This window comes from Aplysia californica, unplaced genomic scaffold, assembly GCF_000002075.1.
Source record: "Aplysia californica isolate F4 #8 unplaced genomic scaffold, AplCal3.0 scaffold00053, whole genome shotgun sequence".
In the NCBI taxonomy this organism is placed as follows: domain Eukaryota; kingdom Metazoa; phylum Mollusca; class Gastropoda; order Aplysiida; family Aplysiidae; genus Aplysia; species Aplysia californica.
Genome location: NW_004797323.1, coordinates 1,677,698 through 1,687,842, shown reverse-complemented (window position 1 = coordinate 1,687,842; position 10,145 = coordinate 1,677,698). Strand labels below are relative to the sequence as shown.

General features: G+C 36.7%; 2 protein-coding genes across 2 annotated transcripts in view; one reads left to right on the top strand and one right to left on the bottom strand.

The window, feature by feature from the left end:
- Window positions 1-548: 548 nt before the first annotated feature.
- LOC101856245 (Golgi apparatus membrane protein TVP23 homolog B) lies at window positions 549-9,108 on the bottom strand. Its single transcript, XM_005092815.3, has 7 exons — window positions 9,010-9,108; window positions 6,311-6,384; window positions 4,841-4,995; window positions 4,351-4,430; window positions 3,172-3,297; window positions 1,542-1,670; window positions 549-915 (listed from the first exon to the last, which is right to left on the bottom strand). The coding sequence occupies exons 1-7, from the start codon at window positions 9,022-9,024 to the stop codon at window positions 835-837; spliced, it is 660 nt and encodes a 219-aa protein (XP_005092872.1). The 5' UTR covers window positions 9,025-9,108; the 3' UTR covers window positions 549-834.
- A 13-nt stretch (window positions 9,109-9,121) lies between these two features.
- Window positions 9,122-10,145, top strand: part of LOC101856007 (mitochondrial cardiolipin hydrolase) — a 4,455-nt gene continuing 3,431 nt past the window's right edge. Inside the window, exon 1 of the mRNA XM_005092814.3 lies at window positions 9,122-9,963. Within this exon, the coding sequence (XP_005092871.1) occupies window positions 9,522-9,963 (442 nt within the window). The 5' untranslated portion in view covers window positions 9,122-9,521. The remainder of the gene's footprint in view (window positions 9,964-10,145) is intronic.

The window sequence follows — 10,145 nt, the reverse complement described above, 5'->3', positions numbered from 1 at the left end:
GTTTGACACAAGAAGTATATAAAAACAATCTGGGCCCCCTTTCGATGAAAGGAATGATCAGTGCTTTAATATCAACTAAAAGTCATTGGCCTACTATATTTACACTCTACTGGAATGGGGAAATAAATCTTGAGAGATGCAAAAAATGAGAAGGTCTAGATTTATATTCTCAAAACAAAATGCACCTCGCGAAATATCACCTCCGGATTTTCTAAAATTAGAGACAGAAGCGTCGGCCTACAAAAAGCAATCGGCGAAATAAAGAAATTTAGCTTTTTGCAGCAAAACTGTCTCCTAACTGAAAAAAACCAAGGGCGTTATGATCTGGAGAATATTTTAAATAATTTTTTGCCGAAAACCGCATGTCGATAGATGAAGCCATTAAAAAGCCTTTTGAATAGCAAAATTTGGCCACCACAAATAGATAATAGATACAGAACTTGGAAAAAAAAAGTGGAGTATACTTTTTTTTTAATGAAAAAGGGCATACCCTTATAATTTAGTATTATCTAGCAGATATACAAAAGTCAATAGAAACCTACTCAGCAAATAGTGTTCACATTTTATTACAATTTTCCATAATTTTTTTATTTGTACATGTACACATAATGAAATCCACAATGCGTCAGAACATTCAAAGAACCAACAGCTGATATCATACCAGAAATATTATAATAGGATGAGAAACAACAGTAGGAATGGAATTTCCAAACAAATAATCAATATCTCAGAGAAAAGAATATAAATTATAACCTTTGAGAATAGTCCCTTGTTCCACATGTGGCAGCCTGTGAGTCCAAGGTCGAAGGTCACTCATATCAACCTTCACAACACTCACTGGGTTTCTGCACTTGCCTTGCTCTCCGAAGCAGAGCCATCGGTCTTGGTGGCTGCAGAAGCAGCTGAAGAGAGCATCTGAGCAGGAAAAAAAACCATGACCCAAGTCTAAAGTGAATGACAAAATGGACCCATCCCTCATGTACTTAAAAACATATTGCTTAGATTCCAGCTCAAAATGCATTAGGAACCCAGAGAAGATTAATGCACACCTTCATCATTTACTTGATACGGTCTGAGGGAGAAAAGTATCCTAAAAATACAGATCGTGGAACAAAAAACTAGAGGATGATTTCCCTGCAGACACCTGTTTTCAACCGACAGTTTTGTACAGACACATACTACTCACTTCTACGGTCATGCAAACTTTCATGAAATAAATCTTCACTTATTTTTTTAAGTACAAATATCACAGGTTTCAATATTAGCATATCTTTTCAAACAAACAAAGGACATGTTTTCTAAAATCTCCATTAAGAACAATGAAAAACAATCCTATTTTACTGCTAATGAAGGCCAAATGGAGACACTATGGCTTCTTGCCTTCCTAATTTTGTACTGACACAAAACATCCACCATTAAAAGCCCTCCTTGTCTGCTCTTGAGTCGTCATCCACTTGCTGAGTCTCCCTCAACCCTTACAATGATGGTAGGACAAGCTACATAGTAATAGTATACACCAAGGAAAAAAAATCTTAACTCACAGATCTGAACATTTGTGTTGACAAAAAGCTGGTAGCCACAGAGGACAAACTCTTCTTGGCTCCAACTTTACACCTCACATAGCCATACACGTTTGCTCCGTTCATCAGAAACCCCACTACAGTAACCATCTGTGGAGCAAATAATGAAGTAAGCTGGTAAGATGAAGTTTGTTTACAAAATTACCGCATACCAATATCATATCATAAATAGAAACTTTAAGAATGTCTTTCAACAGATTTTCGTGGGTGGTTGGTGGGCGTTCTCATGTGGTTTTCTCCTTTCCTATTAAACGTCTGTCTTCCTGATCTTTCTTTTTTTCTTGTGATTTTTATTCTCTTGAAGCCCCTCTAATTTTCAGCACGTATAATATGACCTAATTGTGTTGCAAGTGTCATAAAAATTACTAAAATGAAAACACGACAAATCTTTATCACAATTTTGTTACAACAAGTTCAAACAAGACTTGAAAACATGTATTACAAATTTGCCAAGTTTCGAAAAAAAAAATTCTCTGGTAACCAGTATCTTTGCGATGATGAAAATTTCAGTCCTCTTTGAACATTTAACCATACAAAAGATTTCAGTCATGAAAGAGAGAAACATCAGATTTCTCACCATTTAGCTACAAATCCCATATCTAGCATCTGCGTTTGTTGCCATTTTTTTGTCCAAAAGTTGCCACAAAAATGGCAAAAGTTGCCCAAAAAGTTGCCATTACTTTTCAAGCTTTCTACTAACTGTGACGACATAATATATTGTATATTGATAGAGGTAGCTCAATCTAAAGCACCAGAATTTCTTGTGCTCTGTTTTAAGCATCCAGAATATTATTTGTAGCTACATAAGATTGTAAAAACGTGAAAAATAAAGGTTTCACAACAGAATGAAATCAAAATTAGAACAGCACGCTAACAACCGCAGAAAGTAACAAATAAGGGCGGGTGTCCACCTATCCGAAGATTCTAAACATGTGTTATTCAAGAAAAAGTACAGGATATTACATGTAAATTATGGAACTGCCAGTGTCAGTATTCGGTTTTGGTGGAGACACGCTCAAACATAACACATTTATTTTATTTTTATTTTTATTTTTTTTATGTAGGAACATCAAATTAAATTACATTACGCTATATAAACACACACACAGAGATCAGAAAAAAAAACCCACAAAAAATTAACACACCAACAAAGAGGGAAAAATAAAAGACAAACAGCAAAATAATAAATAGTATTTAATGAACTATTATTATTCTTTAAGTGAAAATAACTATAGATCTACATGGACACCTTAAGATTATCAAAATACACGTCTATGCTATGAAGTAGCCTTTTCTTTTTGAAAAATGCAAAAATCGCGGCCGCGATTCGCTTACAAAAAAAGGCCAAAAATCGCGGCCACGACAAACGCAGATGTTAGCCATATATGTAAGTTTAACAAGCAAACTTCAAAAATACGCAATGACATATTTATAGCTTCTTTTTCAGGTTGGAAGGAATCTGTTCTATACTATTTCAAACTACATCATAATTTCTGAGACTAATTTCAAGAGGATTATCTGCAAAGCCTACAGTCGTTAAATAGTAAAGTGGCAATGGAAAGAGCAACTCGGTACTTCTCCTAGTACTTACAATCCACTTGAAGCTGAATGTGAATATAGTTGCGAAGCAGAAAAACACCCACAAGATCTGACTGACGACCAAAGACATCCAGAATATCCTAGACTCTGCTACAGAAATTTTGATGGTTCCTGATCCCTGAAACAAGAGATTATAAAGATTTCAAATTTCAAATATTTCTAAAGCTCCATTAGCTCACACAACACAATATTTCAAGAAATGAGCATCATGAAAGCTAACATTCTCAAAACTGAAAGTTGAAGTATTAGTATTAGATACAACATCTGAGTAAAGTTGGAGGTATTTTTTGTTTCATATCTTATTGCTTACACTTTCTACCTTTCCAATAGGACTCATTCAAATTTTGCGGTTAATCAGTGCTTTTTCTTCAGACTTCTCTTCGTGAAGATAATCATGCAGGTCCCTTGCACTTTAAGCTCAATTGATAATAATAATGTAACTTAATAACAAGTCAGGTGTTAAACTTTTGAAACATTTCCATCAAATGTACAAACAAATGAGTATGAAAGCCTCTCAAAAATTACAAAGTTCAAGCTCCCAGACTCATAGATTTGTATAAAAATTTATATGACCTATGACTTTTCACTACTGTTCATCAGCTGCCCACAATCAGTACACTACTGAGGATCCCCATCAAACATACTGCATGCAGGGTGAGAAAGTCTAAATTAAGCTTTTTTTTAAGATAAGAAGTACACATAGCATTTTTAGAGGGAAACTGAATTAGCAACTTCGTCCGATACAGGTTGATGATAGCAGACATATTTTAAAAAAAAAGAAAATATTCATTAGATGGAAAGGATTTATTGTACCTACATTCTTCAGAACATAGAGCATTTTCCTGCAAAACAAGATTAAAGTCAAGCTAGATAACATTACCAAAATGTAGAAGCCAGAAAAGCCCACAAAAAGGGCCAGACATGGAGTATGGGGTTCAATCTTGCTAAACCCATTTATATGAGAGTTAAAAATAGGGTAACATAGGAAAACAGCCACTAAAGTCAGTAGAGAAATAAATTCTTTAAACGCAGTTTATTTACAGAATATCAATTTAGTGACTAACTGCTATGGAAGTTGTGCTGTAGAAAATTAAACAATTTTTTTTTACTATAAATAAGTTTAAGAGAACCGTATACAAGGAGGGTGCAACATCAGTAGTAGGCTAATAACCTTTCGAGACTCGTAAATCCAGTGACTTTCTCCTTGCTCATCCACATAATTCCACCAGCGCAAACCAACCAATAATCTCCCTGCAAGAAGAAAACGTAACTTTTTATATACCAAGCCATGTAATGAAAGATATCTGATACATTTAAACGAAACATTACAGAAATGAACAAAAGGTGTTGCTATTCTTATAAATAGAACTTGACAGCAAATATTCCTTACCTTTTTTTAGCTGTCAGTATTGAGAACACGGGATTACCCAATGGCAATTTAGCACTTGAAAACTTGAAAGCCATCATTTTGCACCACAAAATTAACCTTATCAAGCTGCTGTGGCACTGAGCCAAATTTGAGTAAAACTCTGTTTTAAAGCACAATAATATATCAGAGCTGGAAAACAGGTAAGAACGAAGGCAACATTAAAAAGAAAGTAGTTGGAGCAGAAAGCATCAAAGTGCCCATCAAGCACCTACGTCCAAAAGGAAGAACTGACCGGTGACGTTTTTGACCGTCCAGAAGTCCATGCACAAGAGGATCACTACCACGACAAAGTTTGTTATGAAGCTGGAGCTGAAAAGTCCACACAGAAGGTACGCCAACAGAGCCAAGCCTCGGAACAGGACATGGAACAACACAGCCACTGGATGCCTGAATAAGATTTTTAATTAACATGTTATCAATTTAAGTTAAACATTACCAGTTTTCACTCACTTTAATTAGCATAAATGTTGTATTTGTGTGAGTTCGTTCAACAATACTTTTTACTCTAAAAATATTATTTTTTTTACCTGGAAAATGTTTTTAAGTTTAGACAACAGCAACAACACCATGCAATAAAAATATGACTTTGAAAAAGGAAAAACCAGGGTGTAAAACTGACTGTGAATGTTATTTTCAATTCTAAAATATGAATTTTATAATACCTTGTAAAGGTAGCTTACACAGGATGTCTTATAAGGAGTGGAAACTTCACTGCTGTGTATTTGTTTCCCGAAGACATTGGGCTGCATTATATTTGTGAGAGAAGATCTCTGTATGAGTATGTGTTTGTGTGTATGTGTGTATCATGAAAGAGAAAGGGGAGGTTGTGGGGAGAATGAATAGGAGTTGGGGGATGGCTTTTTATACCTTCATCAGCCCACAATCAATGTGAACAGATTAAGTGAGAGCAAGCGCAAGAAAGTGTTCACCACAATTCAGATCTGTTGTTTAAAGAAAAAAATGCAGACCAATAATTTTTGGTAAACAAATACAAAGCAGTGCCCTCCAGCTACTTTCGAGACACCCTATATATTATATGAGTTGTGAAACTAAGAACAACGATTTGGACACCAGGCTCTCCCAATTTATTAACATTTTATTAATAAGGTAAATCCATAGTTCCATCTAAAAATCACTTTCAAAGTACAAAAAAAATCCAATCTAAGGCTAAAGGCCATTTATAAACAACTTATTTTCAACTGGTTTCGTATAAATATTCAGTCTATCAAGGAACAACAGTGGATTAAAATTTTAACATTATCTGCCTTTCCTTAAAACTGTAAGCCTTAGAACTAAGTGTATTATTACTATTGCCCTTTTATATTTTCAAAACGTGGCAAACTTTTCTCTGCCATAATTGGTCTCATAAGCCACAGCAGAAGCCACAAGTCATCTTAACCGTTAATTGAAATTCTTCTCTTTCACTAAAGAAATATTATATTCTACTACGTGGATGTATTGATCATCATCAGACATTAACAGATGAGCTTTTATTTACTGCCCTAAAAAAAGAGGACGGGGGATTGAAGAGTTACTTTTATTCAAATAATTTGCACCATTGAATGCTCAAATTATTAAGGAGTAAAGCAGCCAACTATGAATGAATATTTCATTGGAGAGTTAATAAATTTTTAATGAAACATTTCTGCAATAATTGAATTCTAGAAGTAAATTTTTTTAAACGACCAGAAGTAAACCTTACTTTATCCGTTTTTCTCTGTCGAGATCCTCCTCCTCTCCAAAGTTGAGAGTAGTCTCTGAATCCTCTAATAACGACTGTGTGATAAAAGAAAAACAAAAGATTGTAGTGTTCCAATGAGTTCAGCTGAGGATCAATAATTTTCAGACCCAGTCAACAAATTTAAAACTTGCACATTAGGCATGATTGGGAAGGTAGATGCAATGGGGGTGATGGCTGGGACTGATGAAACGAGAGATAGAGTTAGAGAATATCATTATGAGCCATGCTGGCCACATGCTCGCCTCTTTTTATAATTTATAAAGTCTCCCTCTCTCCTCCTCTCATCTTATTGTCATTGTCACCTCTTTCTTAGAACATCATTTCATCACCACCCACACTGCATAAGCAGCAGCCACGGTACGACAGTGAAGTGGCACAAGCAGACACACACTCACTAGGACTAAGCTGACGTTGAGAATCACTGACTGAAGTGCTGTGAATGGTAGAAAAATGCTAACTATGAAATAGCGATGCTTCTTCTGATTGACTCGATGGACTCGTAAAATTATATTTCTTCATGAAAAAAGCTAAGCTAATCACACATGGATGGAAATAACGTGAATAATAATATTAATATTAATAACTTCATGCCTCGAAGCGTCAATGACTATTTTTATGGGGTGTGTTTTTAGTTTTTTTCCCAAAATCGGACAGCACTTTAAAATGTCTAAATAATATTTATATCTAGATCTATAAAAAATAATAGTAACTTAGTGTCTCTAGTACTGTAGTGTAGTGTGCAGATCTTGATCTAGGTCCAGATCTAGTCTGTCTAGTAGTAGGGGAGGCTCTTCTTTCGTCTGACCATCTGAATAATGAAGTAGATCTGAATCTACATCTAGCTACCTGAGGGGAAGCAGCACAGAGATCTGCATCGAGAGTGATGGATACGTTCCTTTGTTTCAATTATAATAGAAAAGGAATTCAATGGGTATTTTTTTATTTTCCCTCCCGTCTCACACTTAGCTACCAGTTACCAGTTGTCCATTTTCTACTAAATATTGATGCGCTCAACACGAATATCAACTTCATTTCTGTCTCAAATGAATAGAGCCTAGTTTTTGAAATATCTGATTGACAGTGATTGTTCTTAACCCTCGTCCTGCGGGAGCCGCGTTTATGTCGCCCGATAGGCCTAATTCGACGCCTCGCCTTCGTTCCGGTCCCTTGTCAGTCCGGCCCCTGGCTCAGCGCACACGTGCCGAGCATCATCTCCATTCCGTGCGGGCATCAGTCTGCTTGAGTTTGTGGGTGTTTGTGGCCTACTTTTAGAACCGCCTGCTTTGGTCGTAACCGAGACATACGTCCCATTCAAAACACGCCAAGTTGGTAGCTCTAGCTGTTCGTCCAATGAAATTAGAACAAATCGACCCATTTAGACATGAGGGAGCTCGAAAGGATAGTCAGGAAACAAGACTTCCATTTTTCTATACAAAATCTTTCAAATGAGCTTGATTTCGTATGAAATGATACTACCTGATAACAAAAAAGCTTGTTCAATAGTTCTGAATACCATTGTGCAGTAAAAAGAACAATTTGAGAGCAAAACATTCGGAAATTGACATATATTATATATATGTTATCCCCCTTCGAACCCCCGATCATTCATAACAACAAGAGCGTTAAGATTTAGGTATTCAAAAGGGCGTAACTACTCGTAATGTCTTATCAGCTTAGGATCTAGGGGGCTTATTTTCACGTGTTCATAACACTTTATAAATAGATTCTAGAAAGCTTAAGATAGAGCGTTATTTTCATCATTAACACACTCCCGCGGTCCTATTCATGGCGAAAACACACGTTTCCAGGCACTCTCGCTGTACACCAACAACAGTACAAACTGAATGACCCCGGTGGTCAGTCCGGAACGTCCGACATTGTAGTCGGTTGCAGATAAGATTCGCATCTCAGCACAGACGCAGGACCTTGAGTTTGGAAGGACTTCCGTAACAAGCGACCACCCCATCAAACACAATAAAGAAAAGGCCTAACCCTAACCCTAGAAGATCTACCCCAACCCCTAGCCCTCAATTCTGCTCTGTCTCATAGTGGTCGCTCGTTACGGAAGTCCTCCCTTGGCCTTGAGCTGGGAAGATTGACCGGACCACTCGTACATTATTGCGCGAGAAAGTGGGGTTGGTGGGGCGGGTGGTTGGGGTGGAGAAGGGGGGAGGGGGGGTTCAGGGGGGTCTCCCCCCTGACAAAATTTTAATGAATAGATCTATCGGTTCGAGATTCTCCATTGAGAGTTATTAAAAATGGGAAAATTATGAATTCCTAAGGCTAAGGTTGAGACATAGATCTAGATCTAGGCTAAGGCTGAGTCAGTCCGCTGGTCCGGTATTCTTCAATCTTACCCTTGACTTTTATAGCCTGTTTTAACCAATAATATAATTTGATATATGCTAATCTAAGTGGCTTATTTACCGTCTTTACTTTTTATTATACATTGCGAACTGCAGCAAACAGTACTCAAGTACTGCAATTCACCACAGTCCACAGTTTGACCCCTGAAGCAGTGCATCTGTAGACTGTGTGTGGGAGTGAAAGTAAAAATTTAACATAATTTGGAACATTGATAAATAATGGGCCCTTCTAGATCTAGAATCTAGTTCTAGATCTAGATCTAGATCTAGTCAATAGTTTTACATCAAACTTACTCTGTTGCTAGCCATAGTTTTGAGATTGCGTGCAACGTCAACCCGGATAAGAAGAGTTACCGTACTTGGCACTTTTTCAGCTCAGTTTCCGGTGGATTTCCCGTTATTACAATTACAGAGTGTCCATTGTGGGCATAATAATAGCGATTTGGCGGGCAGTCATTGGAATTTGATTATCTTAATCTCTTTGGTGTAATATGAATTTTCTGTTCAATCACGTTCATAATGCATAACTTTTCAAGTGAATACAATACAAGTGTATCTTACTTTATATCTTTACTGTCCCCTTAATTCTTTCAATGTTTTCACCTCCATAAGGTTTGTGTTAATCATAAATCTGGAGAATAGAAAGAAACTACACCTCACTACCTCACTCGACTCTTTAGACTATAGAGACAGGACCAAAAAGAAAATGCTGGAATAGATCAAGAACCGAATTATAGGGGACGTTACAGTACAGTACATCTTTTTTTCAGAATTCAGCAGCTTGATAGGCCTGTACTTGAAGCACAATGCATCCAACTCTAAAGGGCGCTGTCTACGTTACTGCACTCTTTATAGGAAGCGAAATAATTTACCAAATATACCGAAAGTACAAACGTAAGTCAAAACATCGAAAAGAAAACGAAAGTAAAAGTAGATTGAGCAAATCATCGTTGCAAGTGTTATTTTTCCCCGACAAAGATGTTGCCTGTCGTGATTACTTTATTTCAGGAGATGGTTGTTTCAAAAGTAATTGTCAGTTTTCCCACAGTAAAACTTCGTTGAGTGAATTGTGTAAACACATGATGTCAAGCCAGCGTTCACTCGATGTCTGTGTCTTTGTAATAACATGTAGAGACCTGGCAGATATTTTGTTGAAGCTCCACAGACGAGGTGTCAAGATCAGGATCATCACTGATAAAGGAATGTTGCACACCGACGGGTCGCAAATTTGGACTCTACAGAAGGAAGGTAGTTTTGTTTTTCTAACCCTGTATAACTGTAAAAAAAATTGTTCGAACACCATCCATGCTAGATCTAGATCTAGATCTAGATCTAGATATAGCTAGAGAGGATCTTAACATTATTAGGTCTTGGAATTCTGAATCTCTACTTCAGTCATTCATGATACAAACGGTAGGCCTACTCTCTCT